General features: G+C 50.2%; 1 protein-coding gene across 3 annotated transcripts in view; it reads left to right on the forward strand.

Moving 5' to 3' along the window:
• Positions 1-20,501, forward strand: part of GJB7 (gap junction protein beta 7) — a 53,315-nt gene extending 32,814 nt beyond the window's left edge. For 2 of the 3 annotated variants that reach the window (XM_039528177.1, XM_039528179.1), the window contains exon 2: positions 19,668-20,501. In XM_039528177.1, coding sequence (XP_039384111.1) covers positions 19,668-20,501 — 834 coding nt within the window. Of the gene's footprint in view, positions 1-14,348; positions 14,447-19,667 lie in introns of those variants that run through there. The other variant, XM_039528180.1, reaches the window with a different exon arrangement.
• The last annotated feature ends 1,539 nt before the right edge of the window (positions 20,502-22,040 follow it).

Here is a 22,040-nt window from a genome sequence, read left to right on the forward strand (position 1 = left end):
AGTACGACGAAGAGTTGGGGCGATACGAGAGGGCTTTGTCCGCTCGATATAGATTGCGAGCGCCCTACGGACATCTAGGGAGGGCAAATATGCTCCCCTCGCGATGAGTGTAGCTTCGGAAAGAAGACCAGAAGGAAGATATCCTGGTTGATATGAAAGGCCGACAGCACCTTAGGGAGGAAAGCTGGACGTGGTCACAACTGCCCTTGTCCTTGAGAAACACAGTATACCATGGGTCCATCGTGAGAGCCTGAAGCTCGGAGACTCGTCTGGCCGATGGAAAGGCTACAAGGAAAAACTGTCTTCCAGGACAGGTATGTCAGCGAGCATGTTGTCAGTGGCTCAAATGGGGCAGTCATAAAACTGGTTAGAACCAGGTTGAAGACCCAAGTTTTGGTGGGGCCAGCTGGGGGGTATAAATGCTCCAAGCCCTTGAGGAACCTAGAAACCACAGGGTGTAAGAATACGGAGCGGCCACTCTCTGCTGGGTGGCAGGGAGAGATGGCTGCTAAGTGTACCCTTAATGATGGCCGCGCCAGGCGCTGCTGTTTGAGAGACCCGAGGTAGTCCAAGATGGAATGGATCGGGACCTCGGTGGAGAAACATTGTGCGTTTTGTAACAGCAGGAGAAACGCTTCCACTTGGCCAGATACGTTAACCGAGTGAAAGGTTTCCTACCACCCAGGAGAATCCTGTAGAACCGAGGCAGAACAACGTAACTCAGATCGGTTTAGCCACGCAGCAGCCATGCTGTGAGGTGCAGGGATTGCAGGTCTGGGTAGTGAAGCTTGCCGTGAACCTGCGTTATGAGGTCTGGGCAAAGAGGCAGGGGAATCGGGTTGGCTACCGACAGGTGTAGCAACTTGGTGTACCAGTGCTGCCTGGGTCACGCTGGAGCGATCATGATCAGGTGCACTATGTCCCTGGAGAGTTTTAGCAGGACCCTGTGAACTAGCGGGAATGGTGGAAAAGCGTACAGCAAATGGCTCATCCACGGCATCAGAAAAGCATCCAAGATCGAGCCCGGGGAGAGGCCTTGGAATGAGGAGAACTTCTCTCTATCTCTGTTCCCGGGAGAGCGAAGAGGACTATGCGGGGAAAGCCCCACTTCCGGAAAAACAGAATGGATAACATCCAGAGGAATCGACCACTTGTGAGACAGGAAGGATCTGCTGAGGCGATCTGCCAGAATGTTCCGAACCCCTGGGAGAAAGGACGCTACCAGGTCTATTGATTGGGCTGTGCAGGAGTCCCGGAGCTGGATAGCTCTCTGCAAATAGGGGAGGACCGTGCTCCTCCGTACTTGTATATGTAATACACGGCCGTTGTGTTGTCCGTGAACACCGAGACACAACGGCCTTGCAGGTGCTGCTGAAAACGCCTGGTACACAAGGCAGACTGCTCTCAGTTCTTGGACATTGATGTGCAAGGCCAACTCTTGAGCCAACTGCAGGCCGTGAGTGCGAGACTGACTCAGGTGAGCACCGCAGCCGAGAGATGGGTGTCCGTCATGAGGGACCCCGAGGGGTGAGGTGGATGGAACAGCATCCCTGGACACACCAGGGAGGGCGTCGACTCCCAGTCGAAGGAGCCTAGGATGCTCGGGGGAATCGAGACGACCATGAGTATGCTATCTCTGCCCGGGTGGTACACCGAGGTGAGCCACGATTGAAGTGGACGGAGGCGAAGCCTGGCATGTTTGGTTACAAACGTGCAGGCAACCATGTGACTCAGGAAACCTAGGCAAGTGCGAGCCAAAGTTGTCGGGAAGGTCTGTAGACCTTGTATAATTGTTACCATCGCCTGAAGCCGAGGCTGAGGTAAGCAGGCTCTGGCGAGACTGGAGTCCAGGATGGCCCCAATGAATTCTATTCCCTGTGTGGGAATCAGAGTGGATTTTTATATATTGATCATCAGGCCTGGAAATGATGACGGTTGGCCACAAACCAGAGGTACCGTCTGTGTGGAGGAGAAATGGCGACGTGAAAATACGCACCCTTCATATCGAGGGCGGCATACCAGTCTCCGGAATCCAAGGATGGGATGGCGGTCCCCATGGATACCATGCGGAACTTCAGCCGTATCATGAACTTGTTGAGTTCCCGCAAGTTTAGGATAGGTCTGAGACCTCCCTTCGCCTAGGGGATTAGGAATTAGTGGGAGTAGAACCCTTTGCCCCTTTCATCCTTAGGTACCCCCTCTATAGCTCCGATGGAGAGGAGCGTCCGCACCTCTTGCGAGAGGAATTGCTCGTGAGAGGGGTCCCTAAGAGGGACGAGGATGGATAGGCTTTTGCCCCATTGGTGGTTAGAAGGACCCTGATTTTGGCTTCTTTGGGGTCCTGATTGACACCTAAGACCGCCTAAGCCACGCCCGCTGGCAAAACCCTGTCTTTGTCTAGGCGCAGGGTAAGAGCAGTGAGGCTGGGGACGGAAAGGTCGGCGCTGAGTCACCGGCGTGTGCATGCCGAGAGAGAGCGCAGAGTGACCCTGCTGCCCTTTAGGCTTTGCAGCCTAGGGCCAGTTTTTTTTTTTTTTCGGAGAACAGGCCTTTGCCATTGAAGGGCAAGTCCTGTATAGTGTGCAGCAGCTGCGAGGGAAGGCTCGATAACTGGAGCCATGAAATACACCTCGTGGCAACACCCGAGGCCAGAGTCGTGGCAGCGGAGTCAGCCGCATCCAACGAGGCCTGGAGGGAAGCTCTCACCAGCTTCTTCCTTTATTCCAGGAGGGCCTCAAACTCTTGACGGGAGTTCTGAGGAACCGACTCTGTAAATTTGCCCACCGCCGCCCATAGTAGTGGCTAAGCAGGGCTTGCTGATTTGCTACGCGAAGTTACAGGGCCCCTGCCGAGTACATCCTATGGCCCAGTAAGACCATTCGCCTAGCCTCCTTGGGTTTAGGGGCTGGTGCCTGCTGGCCATGGCGTTCCGTCTCATTGACGGACTGGACGACAAGGGAGTGGGGGGGGGGATGTACATATAGGTACCTGTAGCCCCTGGAGGATACCATGTACATGCGTTCGACTGCCCTGCCTGCGGGCGGGATAGTGGCTGGAGACTGCCAGATGATATCCGGATTGGCCTTGACCGCGGAATGAACGGTCAGGCCACTCTAGTGGGGGCGACAGCCGACCGAATGTCTATGACCGGATCCTGTATCTCCGAGACTTCTGCCACTTGGAGATTCAAATTGAGTGCCACCCGTCTCAGGAGGTCCTGATGGGCCCCCAAGTTGATTAGAGGAGGGCCCGAGGAGTACGCTCCTGCCACCGCCTCATCTGGGGAGGAGGAAGAAGAAAGGCTGGGGACAAGCGGGTCCTGTGTGGGCTCGTGGCCCTGGATGACCTCCTGATTCTTGGGATCTGGGAGTCCGGTGGCTGAACCGGGGCTTCCTCCGTACCGGTCGGAGGGGGACGGCTAACTGTCGCCTCTGGCACCCAGTGCTCTGACGGAACAGAGCGAGAAGGGATCACAGGTACGCCTTTGGCCTGATGGCACGCCCAAAATGTACAGGGTGTGTAAGAGACAGCTGGGGCAGCAAGAGTGCAAGCAAGGCTAGAGACTGCCACTGCAAGGACAAGGAAGAAACTGGAGTCTCTGGGGGGTGGAGGAAGCAGGAAGGCAGCTGCCAAGAAGAAGGAGCAGCTGCTGGCGGAGGAAGGACAGTTTCCCTGCAAGGGGGGAAAGCAACTGAGGGAAAGGTGTCAGTGGGGCTGGCTCTTTGGCCAGTGTCTGAGCTTGGGAAGGAGGGGCAGTTAGGAAGGAGGAACCATGTGCTGCCAGTCTGGGATGAAGGGCTGGGCAAGCAAAAAAAAACAAGCAGAGGGGGCGTGAGGTAAAGACACCAAAACAGGAGCAGTGATGCCCCAGGAGTGAGGACCGGGTGGCAGGGTGAAGAGGGTAAAAAAAAAAAAAAAAAAAAAAAAAGGCGCAAAAGGCTGACTGATGTGGGCCCAGCACTGCGGCACAACAAAACGAGAGTGATGGGCAAGGTGCACCCAAGGCCCTGAGCAAGTGACGGAGGGGGAGACCAACCAAGGCCCCATGGGCAAGCACATCAACTGAAAGCAGCACGAGCGGACCTGAGTAGAGTGGCGAGATGAGAAGCCAGACTAATGCGCAGGGGGGAGGAGGCAGGGCGATGGGCCGGGCAAGCCCAGACGATGCAGAAGATGAGACCAGAGGGAGGCCATTCAAGGCCTGCTTGAGAGGACGGCCGGGCGGCCCGCTGCCGGGCACCCTGGACCAGGCGGCCGGCGATGCCCGTGGCATACCCGATGGCCCACCGGGACATCTGCGCGAGAGCGGCCGCGCGGGACATGCACCGAAGCGGCTCCGGATCAATTGCAGGCGGAGTGGCATATTCAGGCCCAGCCGCCCGCGAGATATACAGGCCTTGCCGACAATTGCTGGACCCCGAGTCCCAGCTATTGAGCCTGAGAGTGGGTTGCTCTGCCACACCTCGGGTGCAGCCCAAGCAGAGAGGGGCTCCGCGGGGGGGATGTGCGACAGCTGCCCCAGCACTTGCTCCGCCCAGACTCATCGTGGAGGCCGCGGGAGGCTGCAGCCTCTTCTGATGAGTCTCTTGCTGCTCACTCTGCCTGCAGACTGATTGCTTGGCCCGGGAGAGGGGACGGAGGAGGAGGGGAATCAAACGAGGGGGGCGGAGCAGCCCCAGGCCTGCCGCGGCCCCCTGCCGGTGGCAGCGGGAGGGGGAAGAGGCGAAGGGAGGCCCGAGAACCGAGAGAGGGGCTGAAGGACTGGGCCAGGAAATGAGAAGAGGGCTGGAGGTGAGGGTCAGCTGCCCGATATCCTGCCATAGGGAGGACTGGGACGTTAATGCCTGATATAGGGCCACGCTGGAAATATGTCCTAAAGGGAGGGGAGGGAGCTGCTAAGGAGGGGGGCGACACTGGCTGGTCGATGGGGCAGTGCCTCTCAGGATAACACGTCCCGACGCAATGGAAGCGCGCATCTGAGGCCAAGCTGGGGCGGAGGGGCAGCATTAATAGACTCAGCGAGTGCCGGTCCGTCTGGTCTCTCTCTGGGCGGGGATTGACCGGACCAACTATCCCCGGCCCCAATCAGGCCCCCCGGGAAACCTGAGGAATGGGACTACTACCCGGAATCCGGAGGCTCTTTACCCTGACCTCGCCTCTCCCGTCCTTGAGTTGATGGCCTACTCCCGACCGAGGAGGCCTGGTGGGAGACTCTCGGGGGGCCCGGGGGCCCTCCAGATGGGGTTGGGAAGGGGGGACCACCGGGCTGGGGGGGGCGGAGCCAGGGCCGAGAGGCGGGGAAGGCTGAGAGCCCCAACGGGCCCGCGGCCTAAGGACCACGGAGGGGCCGGAAAGCGGAGGCGGGCCAGCTGAGAGGGCGAGGGGGCGCAGCTGACAGCCCGGCATGGCCTGGGGGCTGCACAGGGGGCGAGTGGGGAGGAGGAGGACAGGGCCAATGGGGCCATAGGGAAGGCCGGAGCGGGAGGGAGGGAGGGGAGGAAGGTGGGCATCGAGGGGGAGGGGGACCGTGGAGGCCTGAATCCGATCAAGGAGGATTTCTTGTGGACATAACATTTAGTCGAGGTAAGAGAGGGTCGGTTTAGGTGGTGTAGCGAAGCAGGGCTGGTCCTGAGGAAACAAATTTGCAGTCAGCGTTTCGTCAAGCCGTAGCATCAAAGGAGCCAGTCCATCCTGCACCACAGAGCCCCGTGGGATGGGGACCTCGGATGCCGGAGACATCAGCATTTCTGTCCTGGATAAGACCCCGACTCCGCAGTAGAGGTTTTTTTTCCTGGCCGGAGACCTTTTGGCCATGCATTATTGCAGCCGTCCCGCCAGCTGTGTCTGTAGTGGGCCTCCTGTAATGCGTTCAGCCCTGGTCCTCGTCACCCCCTGGGTAGCATTGAGGAGGCCCCGCGGACAGTGGGAGGCCCCTCGAAACGCCAGGCCATCGCCATCCATACATCCCGACCCAGTTTGGATTGCTACCCACACCTATGCCCAGCCCATCCCCTGACAGACCATATTGTCCAAGTCCATCCAAAGGAGATTAGTCCAGAACAAGTCCAGACAAGGGAGTAGGGACCTGCAGGAGATACAGAGAGACCCTCCCTTCCCTCGTTGAGCAACCGCTGGAAGACCTGATGAACACCCTGACAAGGTGAACAGCGGCTGTGGAAACCCCGGACCGATCGTCAAGCGCTTCGTTGAAAGGTGATGGCGCGTTGAGGAAGGTGACAAGATGGATGGCCCCTCAGGAAAAGACTACCCTGCTACCAGGCGTGCTGTTGTTTGCGGTCCGACCCCCCTGGCAGGTTCCCCCGAAGACTGGAAAGAGCATAGGTGGACTGTGTAGGGGCATACCCAGGGATAGAGAAAGAAGAGGGGGAAGAGGGAGGGTGAAACAAAAGTAAGAAAACACATGGAACAATGAGAGAAGGGAACACAACCGCCAGAACCAAGGCCACGCACAGAACACATGGCGAAGGCTCCTAGTGGTACAAACCCACAACACGGAAGTTCCAGGTGGGGGCTGGAGGGTGGGACCGGTGATGGTGTAGGGGGGCGGCAGAGAGTAAGTCACGCCAGCAGGTCAGTGAGGGGCCTATGAGATGAGCAGATAGGGGGAAGTTAAACCCTGGCAGGATAGAGAAACCCTGAGGCTGGGCACGGGTATCCTGAAACCCTGGAGAAACCCTGAAAGGCCCAACCAGGTGGGGTAGGGGCTGGGGGCACCCCAAAACAACAACTCCCAGGAATAAGCCTGGCCCAACATCTCCCAGTGATCCTGGAGGAGACGCCCGGTCAGATCCTGGAAGTCAGCCATCACATCTTCACAGAGCCCGTGATGCAGGTGCACGAAGCCACCGGCATCATCTGAACAGAACCCCGGTGAAAGACGAGAGAGCAGGAAGGAGGATCGGAGAGGGGTTATTGAAGAAAGAGTGGTCCAGAAGGTGGTTGAAGTGCCAAAGCCAGCCGGCAGTCGTGGGTCAGTAAGAGTGGTCCAAGCCTGTGGGGCGGGAGTATGGTCGCCTTGCCGACTTACCCTCCTCAAGGAAACTGATCGATTTGGCGATTGGCTGAACGACCCGGAACTGACCTACCCAGATTGAAGGGCTATTGGCAGATCGCCGACTCTGGGAAAGGCCGGCCTTTGGCCTCTCCCCTGGACCGCCTGGAAAGGATAATCCAGACCTTTGCGCTCTTCCGACAGGATACTATACCCCATAACCCCCTTTGGATTACATGGGCATACTACCTTTGCCTATGGATGGGGATATCTTGATGATGTCATCATATGGATGGCATACTATTGAGTACGGGATCAATATGATGCCATGAGAAGGCATCTCGGAAAGGTAGGACTGGAAGATCTCCGTCCAAACCCTAGATACCGATAGACCCTGGAGAAAGACCAAGTGACCGCCAATCGGGCAAGTGTTCATCCCAACCTGAAGGCAGTGTAGTGGTGGAGGGCGGGTGGGGCCCCCAAAGCCAAAAGCAGGTCCGGCGAGCCCTGGCCCGCGTGGGTACGAGCATTTCTGGGACCCCCACTTTGCCATACTATCGTGCCCTTAACGGACCTGCCCGGGCTTCCTGACCGGGACCTGACCAATGCTCTGGGCCAGCCATCTGCTGGTCCCTGCTGCGGCGGATCTGTGTATCCCTACGAACCCTCTCTCTGCACGGTCCTCTGCACTCAGGAGGCCCTTCACTAGTAGCCCCAGACTGGGGGCAGGACTTTCTTTCCAAATGGTCGGGATGATGACAAATGGGGGAGATCCCACTCCTCCTAGATGAGGACTCCTCAGCGCGCCTGGTAAGAGCCGTGGAATCGGAATGTCTGGCGGTAAAATGGGCGTAAAAGCCTCTCCGCTTATTAGCCCTGGGGACGGAAATTTGCCCTGGCCCCGGGATGCCAGGATGATGCAACATGCGCACCAAAACAAGAGAACAACGCAGAGTCGCGAGGCGACTCGATGCGCCCCTCCACTTCGCCCTTCCACCGTCTCGGGGACTCGACTCAATGCGGCAATGGTGATGGCCTGTACATTACATTTTCCGCCGACCGCCCAACAACAGTGTTGAGCAGGCAGAGGATATGTGGGGCCAAGGCCAATTAGCTACCACCTGGGGAGGGTAACCAGCCTAGCTGCAGCAAAATAAGGTTCAGCTGGGGCAGGGGGGTAGGAAGCAAGCAACAATCAGTTCAGCTGGCCCCAGTTGCTAGAGACCTTTTAAACCCTCCCTGACAAGGAAGCAGAAAGGGGGGAAGGATGAGAAGAGAAGCTGGCAAGAGCAAGGAGGACAGCTGAGCTGAGCTCTGAGATGCAGGACGGAGGAGGAGGGCCAAGGGGGGGGAAAGAAAAGAAACTAGAGGGGGCGGCTGAGAAGGAGCCAGCCCGGCCCTGTGAGATTTGAGAAGGGTTTTCTTTTTTGCCCCCCAGCCCTGTGCCTCTGGGGCTGGGAAGGACTGAGCTAACAAGCAGAGGGGCAGGTATTTTGCCACACGTGACCACTGATGGGGGTCAGGGTTTTGGGGCTGGGGCACCTGTAAGACTCTAGAGTGCACATCCGAATCACAGACCTGCGCATATGAACTGCCCACGCGGGACGACAGTGATGCATGTTTGGATGGCCATGGAGGAGCTGAAAAGCCCTGGCAGAGTCTCCGTCTCTAGCTGATGACGCTCGATGCAGCACCGGGGATCGGTACCGGGAGGCATACCGGTACCGGGAGCGAGAACGGGACCTGCAAGCGGAGCGGTGCCGGGAGGTCGACCGAGATCTGAAGGCTCAACGTCGGGAGTGGCTACAGGATCGGTGCCGCGAGTACGACCGGTACCGAAGTGGAGAACAGTGCCGGGACTGCGAGCAGCGTCGGCACCTGGATTGGCGACGGGACCGAGAACATCTGGGGGACCGCGATCGTGAACGGTGCCACTCTGCGGTGCCGACACAGGGTGAACTGATCAAGACAGGCTTTCCGATCGACTATATAACCTGCACCGGCGGTGCCGGGGGTTGAGGCAGCGCAGACACTGTCATTGCAATCAACTCCCTCGCCGTGGAAATGTCTCTAGTGTGGAGGGAATAGTGAGCTCAACCACGGTTCGCACCGGGGAGCGTTCAGGCACCAGACTCGACAGCTCTTACGTGGCCGGAGTCGACGGTGCTGATATTGTCAGTGCTGCGGCAGGTATCGGAGCCGGGCGGTCCGACTTAGTATAGCGCTCAGCCTGCGGAGCAGGCAGCTCTGACGCAGCTTAATAGTGAGCTCAACCACGGCTCGTACCGGGGAGCTTTCAGGCACTGGACTCGACGGCTCTTGCGTGGCCGGAGGCGACGGTGCCGATATTGTCGGTGCCGCGGCAGGTATCCGTGCCGGGCGGTCCGACTTAGCATAGCGCTCGGGCTGCGGAGCAGGCGGCTCGGATGCAGCAGGAGTCTTGTGCCTCTTCATCCTCCAGGAGAGGGATCCATGCTGAGCGGATGTCGGTGCCGGCTACGGCCGGTGCCAAGAGGCCTTGGCGGTACCGGCGATCCGGTGCCACACTTATCTGTTAGGTGAGATTCCTCGAGGCACTTAAGAGAGGATCTCTTGTCGGCATCGGCTTATGGCCGGCCGAGTACGGTTTGAAACCCTGTGAACCGAGCATAGTACCCGGCACCGGGTGCGGGGAAGGGGATAATCCCTGAACCCCTGTGAACTATACACTAACTATACTACAAACGAATAAAGTTAACTACAACTATATAAATCTGAACTATATAAACAGAATTAACGAGAGAAACTATGAGTAGCTAGGGAAGTGGAGGTCAGCTAAGCCACGCTCCACTGTTCCAACGACCGACACGGGCGGTAAGAAGGAACTGAGGGGCAGATGGGTCGGCAGGGGTATATATCCGGCGCCATAGCGGTGCCACTCCAGGGGGCGCCCAGCCGACCCACCGAGTGTTGCTAGGGTAAAAATCTTCCGACAAACGTGCATGCGGCGCGCGCACACCTAACTGGAATGCATATGAGCAATCACTCGAAGAAGAACTACATAGTTATGGGTATTTTACCAATCCATGGCAAGCTTTAGAGAGGATAAAAAGGCATATATTTTAAAGTCTGATTTGTATTGTTATTGGAAGTGCAATATTTGTTGTTACTGGGAGTATCTATGCCCAGCAGAGCAAGTATCATATGCAATGTCACCTCTTTCTAATAGGCTTCCACAATTTTTGGCAACCTCACTCCACATGCTTGAAATTTCACACCATCTCATCCTCTGATGTCATTCATATTAAGTTAGTGTCTTAATGGCACTTAGTAAAACTGTAAAATTCATCAGAAAACACCATTACATTGTAATCCTCTGTTAGAATGTTTACATATGACAAAGGGAATTATGTCTAAGATTTGAAGGCTGCTTTAGATTTTTTTAGAAAATATTTACTTGGATACACGGGGAGATATAGTTATACAGTTATAGTGGCTTAGTTGCATGTTAGACAATAGCAGTTATTGTTTTACTGTTTGTTTTAATGATTTCAGGCTTAGGTTTATAATTAAACTTTTTTTTATATTTGGACACTTTAATGTATTGGGCTAAGTATTACACTGTATTGGGCTAAGTATGCTAACAGAATATTCATTTGTATACAATATGCTCATTTAAATACTAATTCACCTCTATCCTGATATAACGCTGTCCTCAGGAGCCAAAAAGTCTTACCGTGTTTTAGGTGAAACCGCGTTATATCAAACTTGCTTTGATCCACCAGAGTGCGCAGCCCCGCCCTTGCCCCCGGAGCACTGCTTTACCGCGTTATATCCAAATTCGTGTTATATCAGGTCACGTTATATCGGGGTAGCGGTCTATATACAATATCCATAAATTCAAACTCCATTTGTAATATATATATCCTACCCCAGAAGAGGAAGTTAAAAAATCCTGCTCTGTCCCATTGCATGCTAACCGTGATGAAGCAGAGAAACTGCCCACCAGCACAGAAGGGTTAAAGAGAGATTTTGTGTCCAGAAAGCCACATCCTACAGCCAATGCCAGGCCTGGAGGGGGGAGAAAAGGAGGGATCCTGGCCCCGTTCAGGGCTGACTGGCGAAGAGGCAGGAGCTAGCTGCCTCCTGCCTGAGAGGAAAGAGCACTAGCCTGCCAGCCAAGGCAGCCCCCTGGGAGTAAGCACTGTCTCCCCAGCCAAGGGAGACTGCAAAGAGGACCTAGGAGTCTCCAACACCTGAGGTAACTGAGTGAGTGAACCCCATAGACTCTGGGTTTTGCCTTTACCCAGCTTGCAGCTGCCCTCCCCAGAGAACTCTGGGACTGCGGTAAGGCACAACCCACAACACAAGAGAGGACCCTATGGGGAGCAAGCCGCCCAGCAAATTAGACTAGAGGGTCCATGCCCATACTGAACAGACTGGTGGGAAGTAGGGAGGCTCCCCCCTCTTCAAAGGCTGATGTACAGAGGGCCCTGGGCTGGGACCCAGTGGAGAGGGAGGGCTCAGGTCCCCCTAACTCCCCTGGCCTTAGAGACTGAGGGTCCTCAACCAAGCAGGGGGCTGTGAGCCATGTGCTGTAACCACTAGGCTGTCCAGCTCCTCAGGCTGCCTGTTACAGGTTGGTGAAGAATGCAGGTAGCTTAGGGAACTGAAGAAAAAAGAGAGAGAAAGAAACCCTCAAGCAACCAGCACTCTAGCTAAATGGAAATGGAACAGCTACTAAAACCAATGGCCGAACAAAACACCCACCATCATCAGCAGCAAAACTGCTTCTGCAAATGGCCAACCAGCAGCAACAGTTGGTCCAGCAGGTCGTCACGATATTATGGCCACCTACTCCTACAGAGCCAGCAAACTCTGCCCCAGCTGCAACTGCCACCCATGGGCGGAACGTATAAGAGGCTTGTGGAAGCTAAGCCTCCCGAGAAAAGGCTGGCCATGTGGCGTGGGTCACCTTCCTTTGGAGGTGTGCTGGCCCATCACCTTTGGGGTGCTGGAAGTGAAACTCCCTAAAAATGGGGGGGCCACTGACACCTGGACCAAGGTCCCACCCTTGCTCTGCCTTGTTCCCTGAGACCCCACCCACTGCTCACTCCACTCCACCACAGAAAGGAGCAAGTGAGTGGTGGGTGGGCAGGCAGGCCTTAGAGGAAGAGATGGGGGAAAGGGGTGAGTGATGGGTGGGCGGGCCTTGGGAGAAGAGGCAGGGAGAAGTGAGAGGCAGGTGGGCAGGGGGTGCCTCAGGGGAAGAGTCAATGGGGGCAGGACCTTGGGGAGGCAGGGCTATGGTGGACCCCTCCACTTCTAGGGAGCTCCCAGCGCTCATGTGTAAGCCTCCCCAAACAGAAGACTCACGCACCAGCCATGCTGCCACCCCTGTCAGACTTACCAAGATGGAGCCAATGATGATCCTGAGGCCTTCCTTGAAACTTTGAGCAGATGGCCGTAGTAGACCTCTGGCTCCAAGCCCAATACGCTGTGGTGCTGACCCCATACTTAACCAGAGTAGTAGGGGAGATCCCTGATCCTGGTGAGGGAACATTCCATGCATCTGAGCCAACCTAGCAAGACAAGACCCCATCAAAGCATAATGAAGAGGCCCCCCATTACCTGAGTCAGAGATTCTGAACCAGTTCTCCCACTCTGTAGAGGAACAATGGGTGGACAACATGCTGAACTGAGCATACACCCAAATGGTGGTAGTAAATGGGGAGACCATTGAGCCCCATCAAGTGGAGTGTTCTCACCCTTTGAAATTCAGGAGGACCAGCTATATTGCTGTGAGAAGGACCAGCAGACTGGAGAAGTTTGGAATCAGCTTCTGGTACCCGATCCCCACAGAGGGAGGTGATGCAACTTGCCCATGCCATATCCTTCAAGGGGCATGTAGGGAGAGAGAAGACGTTAGCCTGGATTCTAGCCCATTTTTTGTTCTGGATTTCTGTTACTTGTGTCAGATCACAGCCCTCAGCCAACAGAGAGAGCTCCTTTGAGCCCTCTCCCACTACTAGGCACGCCAGTTGAGCGGATTGGAATGGACATAGCTGGCCCTTTGGAAAAGAGCACTGCAGGATACTAGTTCACTTTAGTTATAGTAAACTATATAACCAGGTCCCTGGAAGTGCTACCATTACATTCTATGAATGCCAAAACGGTGGCCACTGAACTGATGAAAATCTTTGCTCAGGTTGGGGTGCTGCAGGAGCTCTTAACAGATGAGGAAATGAACTTTATGTCGTAGATGATCAAGCAACTGTGCCGAATGCTGAAAATCAAGACTCTCAGGACATCTGATCACCACCCCTAAACAGACGGCCTGGTAGAAAGATTAAACAGAACACTAAAGACAATGCTCCGAAAGTTTGTCCTTATGATGTCTGAAACTAGGACCAGTTACTCCCTTCTCTCCCGGTCACCGAACCCTCGTGTTGATGAACTACTTGACCAGCTAGGGGAAGCAGAATACATCACCACTCTGGATCAAACAAAGGGATATTGGCAGATCCCCCTCACACCAGAATCCAGGGAAAAGACAGTTTCCCAACCGCGCTTTCATTTCCAGACAATGTCCTTTGGGTTGCCTGGGGTCCTGGCCATGGTCCAGTGACTAATGGACTGTGGCCAATACGCTGCTGTGTACCTAGACGACAATGTAGATGAAAGCTTGTGAGGAGGCTTTTCAAGTCCTGAAGGCCCAACTCTGCAGAGAACCCATTTTGTACAGCCCTGGCTTCACCAAGGAGTTCCTGCTACTCACCGATGCATCGCATGTGGGCCTAAGAGCCAGCTAGTGTGAGGTGACTAGCACCCCATCTTGTACATTAGCTGAAAGCTGTTCCCAAGCAAGAAGACCTGCTTTGTGATTGAAAAGGTGGCACTGGCAGTAAAGTGGGCTATAGACTTGCCCTGCTACTACCTTCTGGGCACTCACTTCACATTAGTCACCGACCATGCCCGCCTACATTGGCTACATGCCATGAAGGATACTAAACCCCGAATTCTGAGAGAGTACCACTCCCTCCAGCCCTTTTCCTTCTGCCTTCAACACTGGGCTTGAAGAGCCAATTTGAATGCTGACTTCTTTTCGTGGCATAGAGGAGAACAGATGGGGGGGAACCCCAAATGGTGTCATGGGGGAGGGTTTGTGTGATGAAGCAGAGAACCAACCCATCAGCACAGCAGGAGTTAAATAAAGGCTTTGGGCCCAGCTAGCCCCACCCCATTATACCTACAGCCAATGCCAGGCCTGGAGGGGGAAAAAAGGGAGGGAGCCTGGCCCAGTTCAGGACTGACTGGTGAAGCGGCAGGAGCTAGCTGCCTCCCTACCTAGAGGAAGGGTCACTAGCCTGCCAGCCAATTAAGGCACTTGGGAGTAAGCACTGTCTCCCCAGCCCAGGGAGACTGAATGGGACCTAGGAGTCTCCAGCACCTGAGGTAACTGAGCAAACCACAGAGATATTGTGGGGCTCACGCTCACCAAATTGGGGCTGCCCCACCCAAAGGAGCCTGGGAACGTGACAAGGCCCTGCCCAAAACCCATGAGCAAGCCACCCAGCAAATTGGATTGGTGGGGGGCAAACCCTAAACTGAACAGACTGGTAGGAAGTAGCCCAGGGGAGTGGATTTAGAATCTCTGCTGGGAGGGCCCTGGGCTGGGACCTGATGGAGGGGGAGAGCCCGCGTCCCCCTACCTACCCAGCCTTAGAGTCTGAAGCTCTGCAACCAAGCAGGAGACTGAGAGCCATGTGCTCTAACCACTGGCCCTCCAACCTGCCTGTTAACACCCACATTTTAAGTTTTATCTATTTGGCACAAGATGATATTAACAAAGAGAAGGTTAAAGGATGACTCAATCACAGTCAATAAGTACCTACATGGGGAACATAAATGTAAAGCTCTTCAATCTAGCAGACAAAGGTATAACAAGATCCAATGGCTGAAAGTTCAAGCTAGAGAAATTTAGACTAGAATTAAGAAGTCACAATTTATTTTTAACAGTGAGGGTAATTAACCTTTGGAAATAAGAACATCAGAATGGCCGTACTGGGTCAGACCAATGGTCCATCCAGCCCAGTATCCTGTCTTCCGACAGTGGCCAATGCCAGGTGCCCCAGAGGGAATGAACTGATCAGGTAATCATCAAGTGATCCATCCCCCGTGCCCAGCTTGTGGCAAACAGAGGCTAGGGACACTTCAGAGCATGGTTTTGAATCCCTGCCCACCCTGGCTAATAGCCATTGATGGACATAACCTCCATGAATTTATCTAGCTCTTTTTTTGAACCCTTCTATAGTCTTGGCCTTCACAACATCGTCTGGCAAAGAGTTCCACAGGCTGACTGTGCCTTGTGTGACAAAATACTTCCTTTTGTTTGTTTTAAACCTGCTGCCTATTAACTTCATTTGGTGACCCGTAGTTCTTGTGTTATGAGGAGTAAATAATACTTCCTTATTTACTTTCTCTACACCAGTCATGATTTTATAGCTCGCTATCATATCTCCCCTTAACCATCTCTTTTCCAAGCTGGAAAGTCCCAGTCTTATTAATATGTCCTCATAAGGAAGCTGTTCCATACCCCTAACCATTTTTGTTGCCCTTTTCTGAACCTTTTCCAACTCCAATATATCTTTTTTGAGATGGGGTGACCAGATCTGCACTCAGTATTCAAGATGTGGGAGTACCATGAATTTATATAGAGGCAATATAATATCTTCTACCTTATTAGCTATCCCTTTCCTAATGATTCCCAACATTCTGTTTGCTTTTTTGACTGTCACTGCACAATAAGTGGATGTTTTCAGAGAACTATCCATAATGACTCCAAGCTCTTTCTTGAGTAGTAACAGCTAATATAGACCATCATTTTATATGTATAGCTGGGATTATGTTTTCCAGTGTGCATTACTTTGCATTTATCAACATGGAATTTCATCTGCCATTTTGTTGCTCAGTCACCCAGTTGTGCGAAATTACTTTGTAGCTCTTCACAGTCCGCTTTGGACTTAACTATCTTGAGTAGTCTTGTATCCTCTGCAAATTCTGCCACCTGTTTACCCCTTTTCCCAGATCATTTATGAATATGTTGAACAGTACTGGTCGCAATATAGACCCCCACCCCGGGGGACACCATTGTTTACTTCTCTTAATTCTGAAAACGGATCATTTATTCCTACCCTTTGTTTCCTATCCTTTAACCAGTTACTGATCCATGAGAGGACCTTTCGTCTTACACCATGACAATTTACTTTGCTTAAGAGCCTTTGGTTAGGGACCTTGTCAAAGCCTTTCTGAAAATCTAAGTACACTCTGTCTACTGGATCATCCTTGTACTCATGTTTGCTGACCCCCTCAAAAGAACTCTAGTAGATTGGTAAGGCATAATTTACCTTTACAAAAACCATATTGACTCCTCCCTCCAAACTCATGTTCATCTATGTGTCTGACGATTCTGTTCTTTACTATAGTTTCAAGCAGCTTGCCTGGTACTGAAGTTAGTTCACCGGCCTGTAATTGCTGGGATCACCTCTGGAAACTTTAAAAAAAATTGGCATCACCTTAGCTATTCTCCAGTCATCTGGTACAGAAGCTGATTTAAATGATAGGTTACAAACCACAGTTAGTAGTTCTGCAATTTCACTTTTGGGTTCCTTCAGAACTTTTGGCTAAATCCCACCTGGTCTTGGTAACGTCTTTCTGCTTAATTGATCAATTTGTTAAAAAACCTCCTCTAATGACATCTCAATCTGGGACGGTTCCTCAAATTTGTCACCTAAAAAGAATGGCTCTAGTTTGGGGATGTCCCTCACCTCGGCAGCCATGAAGACTGATGCAAATAATTCATTTAATTTCTCCACAATTACCTTATCTTCCGTGAGTGCTCCTTTAGCATCTTGATCATCCAGTGGCCCCACTGGTTGTTTAGCAGCCTTCCTGCTTCTGATGTACTTAAAAATTTTGCTGTTACTTTTTGAGTCTTTGGCTAGCTGTTCTTCAAATTCTTTTTTGGCCTTCCTAATTGTATTTTTATACTTCATTTGCCAGTGTTTATGCTCCTTTCTATTTTCCTCAGTAGGATTTAACTTCCACTTTTAAAAGGATGCCTTTTTGCCTCTCACTGCTTCTTTTACTTTGTTGTTTAGCCACAGTGGCACTTTTTTGGTTCTCTTACTATGTTTTTTAATTTGGGCTACACATTTAAATTGAGCCTCCATTATGGTGTCTGTAAAAAGTTTCCATGCAGCTTGCAGGGATTTCACTTTTGACACTGTGCCTTTTAATATCTGTTTAATTAACTTCCTCAATTTTGTGTAGTTCCCCTTTCTGAAATTTAAATGCTACCATAGTGGGCTACTTTGGTGTTGTCCCCCTTGCCCTCCCGGGATATTAAATTTTATGTTATGATCACTATTTTCACACGGTTCAGCTATATTCACCTCGTGGCCCAGATCTAATGCTCCACTTAGGACTAAATCAGGAATTGCCTCTCCTCTTGTGGGCTCCAGGACTGGCTGCTCCAAGAAGCAGTCATTTAAGGTGTCAAGAAACTTTATCTCTGCATCCCATCCTGAGCTGACATGTGTCCAGTTAATATGGGGGTAGCTGAAAGCATTATTATTGAATTTTTTATTTTTATAGCCTCTCTAATCTCCCTGAGCATTTCACACTCACTATCACCATCCTGGTCAGGTGGTTGGTAGTATATCTCTAGTACTAGGTTCTTATTATTCAAGCATGGACTTACTATCCATAGAGATTCTATGGTACAGTTTGGTTCATGTAAGAGTTTTATTTCATTTGACTCTATGCTTTCTTTTACGTATAGTGCCTCCCCCGTACTTTGGAACAATTTACCAAGGGTTGTGCTGCATTCTCTGTCACTGCTGGACATTTTTTAAAATCCAGAGTGGATGTTTTTCTAAAACATATGCCCTAGTTCCAGTAAGAATTTAGGGAAGTCCTATGTGTTATACAGGAAATCAGAATAGATGATCACAGTGGTCCCTTTTGGCCGTATAATGTATGAATCTGTTGATTTTATGCACATCATCCATAAAAAGCAGACAAATATAGTCCTTTTACAGCAACTGAACTGCATGGAAAAATGTGCACCCCCCATAAAGCACAGAAAAGAGGGGAGGGTCTGAATGTAGCAGAACATAAATTAAACACAAACACAGAGAAGATGAATGTCAGCACTAAATCTACCATTTTCAAAGGACAGAAAGAAGCCTGGGGCTTAGAACACCTCTTACATTGATGGTTTTATAGGCCTGCTTGTTCGTTTGACAATACATTTGGCCTACCAGCTGCAACTTATTTTGGCTTTGCTTAAAGGGATCACAAAGGCTGTTGGGTGACATTATATGGATTTGCTGTTGGCAAATATTTACAGATGTGCCAGGTGACACTCCCTATGATGAAAACTAATCTTTGTTTTACAGAGAAGTAGTTCATTTTAATCATTCACACAGACATTAACCTTTGAGGAGGATTTCAGACATGTTTGCTTGAATACAAACGTGCTTAGCTAAAAGTAATGAAGGACAATGAAGTAACTCCCATTCCATATTAGCCTGTCAATAGAAGAGTGAGAAGGAGGGAAAAAATGAAACCAAACCAAAAATAACCAAAACTTTTATAAATAAGATTTTCCATTCATTTATATTGGAGAGAGATTACAATCATCTTTATCATTATGCTTCAAATTGTGGAGCCAAATGCATCCATCACCTGGGATGTTCTTGACCCATAATTTTTTCATATGCAATGGTCACCCTCAAAATGTCTGCAATTGCTATTATTCAAGACACACCCAATATATCAGCTTTTCCCTCTATTGATATATTGTTCTATTATTTATTGTTCTACTAATTGACATCTGCCAGCAAAATTATTACCTTTTAATGATAGTCATTGGAGCTGCTTCTCCACTTAAATACAGTATCTCTGGAGGGGGTGGGGGTGGGGAGGAAAAATAGCAACATCCTATAATAGAACAGATTCACCTGTGCAGCCTGGGTGGAAGATGCAATTATGGACACCATACTCCTTATGGTTGCCTTTCCCCTCTAATTTATATCGTATGGTGAGCACATGGTAGTTTTAGCCTTGATTCCTGGCAGCTCCCTGGGTCCTAAAATAGTCAAACTATTCTTTCCTAGGAAATTTTTATGATTTCTCTTAATGTTACTCAGAACAGTCCCACTTTATATTTATAGCATGTTTCGAGCAGGCTGAACCTCACTGTCTGATATAGTGCCCAACATGGTAGTGGAATCTCCTTCCTTAGAGGTTTTTAAGGTCAGGCTTGACAAAGCCCTGGCTGGGATGATTTAGTTGGGTTTGGTCCTGCTTTGAGCAGGGGGTTGGACTAGATGACCTCCTGAGGTCCCTTCCAACCCTGAGATTCTATGATTCTATGGTTTAGGCCTGCCTATACTTGCTGTTAAACTGGTCTCAGTATTAGCAACCATAGGAAGTACCGAATATCAGCTCTAAAATCTGCCATGTGGATCTAGGAGCAGCACTTTGACCTTAATTATTTTAGGCTGGTTTAGATACTAGTTATACTAATATGGTTCAGCTTGGATGTATTTGTTTTTTGTTCTTTCTCCAGAGGAAGAGAAATCTCTAAGCGTATGTTTCTTTCTTACAGCATTTTGTCCTTCCTTCAGAAAAAGACATGAGCTGGGGATTCCTGCGAGACATCCTAAGTGGAGTGAATAAATATTCAACAGGGATTGGCAGGATCTGGTTGGCTATTGTGTTTATATTCCGCCTGCTTGTCTATGTTGTGGCAGCAGAACATGTCTGGAAGGATGAACAGAAGGAATTTGAGTGCAACATCAGGCAACCGGGTTGTGAAAACGTCTGCTTTGACCACTACTTCCCTATTTCCCAGATCAGGCTTTGGGCCTTGCAACTGATCATGGTCTCTACCCCTTCTCTTTTGGTTGTTCTCCATGTTGCCTATCGAGAGAGCAGGGAAAAGCGACACAAAAAGAAACTTTACAAGACCCCAGGGAGCATGGATGGTGGATTGCTGTGTACTTATCTCATCAGCCTCATTTTCAAAACAGGATTTGAAATTGGTTTCCTGGTTTTGTTTTACACGTTGTATGGTGGATTCAACGTGCCACGCCTTGTGAAGTGTGACATGAGGCCATGTCCTAACACTGTAGATTGCTATATCTCCAAGCCCACAGAGAAGAAAGTCTTCCTCTATTTTGTGGTGGTGACTTCGTGCTTGTGCATTGTATTAAATGTAAGTGAACTGAGCTATCTGATTTTCAAATACACCATAAAATGTTGCCTTGAGAGATATGACAAGAAAGTTCAAACCATGAAAAGTGAGTGCCAGAAGCTGAAATACATTGATCCAGATGAAACAGCAAGTACAGCTCTGTTTCACAGCAATGCTTCACCACTGCTTCTCAATATGCCAGATAAACCTGAAAGTAACTTACCTATTGACTTGAGAGAAGGATAAAAATGATATTGCATGATGTTAAACTGCTTGAATTACTCCTTTTACATGAGTTCAAAGAAATCCATGAGTGGATAAGGAGGAACTATTATTTCTATCTAGAAAATAGTGTATTCTCTTTTTCTCTTAAAAAAAATTTGTCAGATCCCTGCTGTTGGGCTTTTGCCTTCCCATTTACCTGTATTACGTATTATTCAGGTTTGTTCAGGCTGAATCAAGGCAAGGTAAAAGGTTGATATTTCTACTCAGAAGTAATATAAATACTGAAGCTTGTGATACATCATCTTGAAAGGACATTTGCTCAAATAGTTGTGTTTTGTATATTTTATGTGGCTGCTTTGGTTCAGTTTTTGTTGCTTTTGAAGAGGATCTTTCTGTCTTAAAGCTGAAAGACCCTGGGATTGGTTAGAATAAAGGAATGAAAAGGGGATATAAAGCCGTACAGATTAGGTCACTCTGCCAATTCGAATCCAGTCCAGGACAATATGAGTAACTGAAAAGGGCTGATAACTTGTGGCTGCTAACTGTCCTATGTGATTAGGTCACTATATGAGTGATGGGCTGAGCCTAGCTCTGTTTATATACTAATATTTGTACTATTTTACAACAACAATTAAACACACCTGCTGCCAGACTGATACCAAGGACTGACCTAGGTAGCTGTCTCTTAGCTACTTAAACAGCACTTATTGCTGTAGTAGTTGAGCACCTCACAATCTTTAATGTATTTACCTCCTGTGGGGGTATTTCTGCCATTTTTATAGGCAGCAGAAACAGACATGGGGATACTAAATGGCTTGCCTAAGATCACACAGGAAGTCTGCAGCACAGTAGGGAATTAATCTCACGTTTCTCATGTCCCAGACTACCTCAGTAACCATTGGACCTTCCTTCCTCTCTACAGCTATAGAGATAGAATAACTTTGTCAGCTATCAAAGTCCTGCTTCTCAGGTTTGGGTTGAGGCACACTAGCTGGGCGCCATGGGTGGCAGTGAGAGGATTTCAGAATGCGTTTCAAAATTATGGTCTTTTAAAATTAACATTATATAGTTAAACTAGAGAGGAGAGGAGTATTCCATGGAGCCTATCATTTTCCTGCTAACAGGTAGAAAGTGAGAGAAATTAGGACAGGAAAAAAAAATCACTCTCTATTGAAATCAATGGGAAAAGATGACAATTGGTCTTTTCAACTTTAATTTCTATGGTAAGCATTTATGGTTTTGCCTAGGTTCAACTGTTCCAATTTCTGACTTATTTCAATCTTCATTGAATTCAAGAGATTTAATACAGTATATATACACATTTTACTGCAGTAAGATAACTACTCCTGATTTACTAAGCCTTCCTTGCTATAACAGATTAATATTGCTTAGAATAATTTAAATTTTACAGTAGATAAACTGTGTTTTAAGAAGTGGATTCATGTGTCCATCCATCTGTCCAACTTGCTAGGGATTAGAACTGGTTGAAATTGTTTGAAAAAAATTCCCATTTAAAAATATATTTGTGCTGAAATAGAAATTTTCCATGGGAAAATGTGG

This window comes from Mauremys reevesii, linkage group 3, assembly GCF_016161935.1.
Source record: "Mauremys reevesii isolate NIE-2019 linkage group 3, ASM1616193v1, whole genome shotgun sequence".
Classification (NCBI taxonomy): domain Eukaryota; kingdom Metazoa; phylum Chordata; order Testudines; family Geoemydidae; genus Mauremys; species Mauremys reevesii.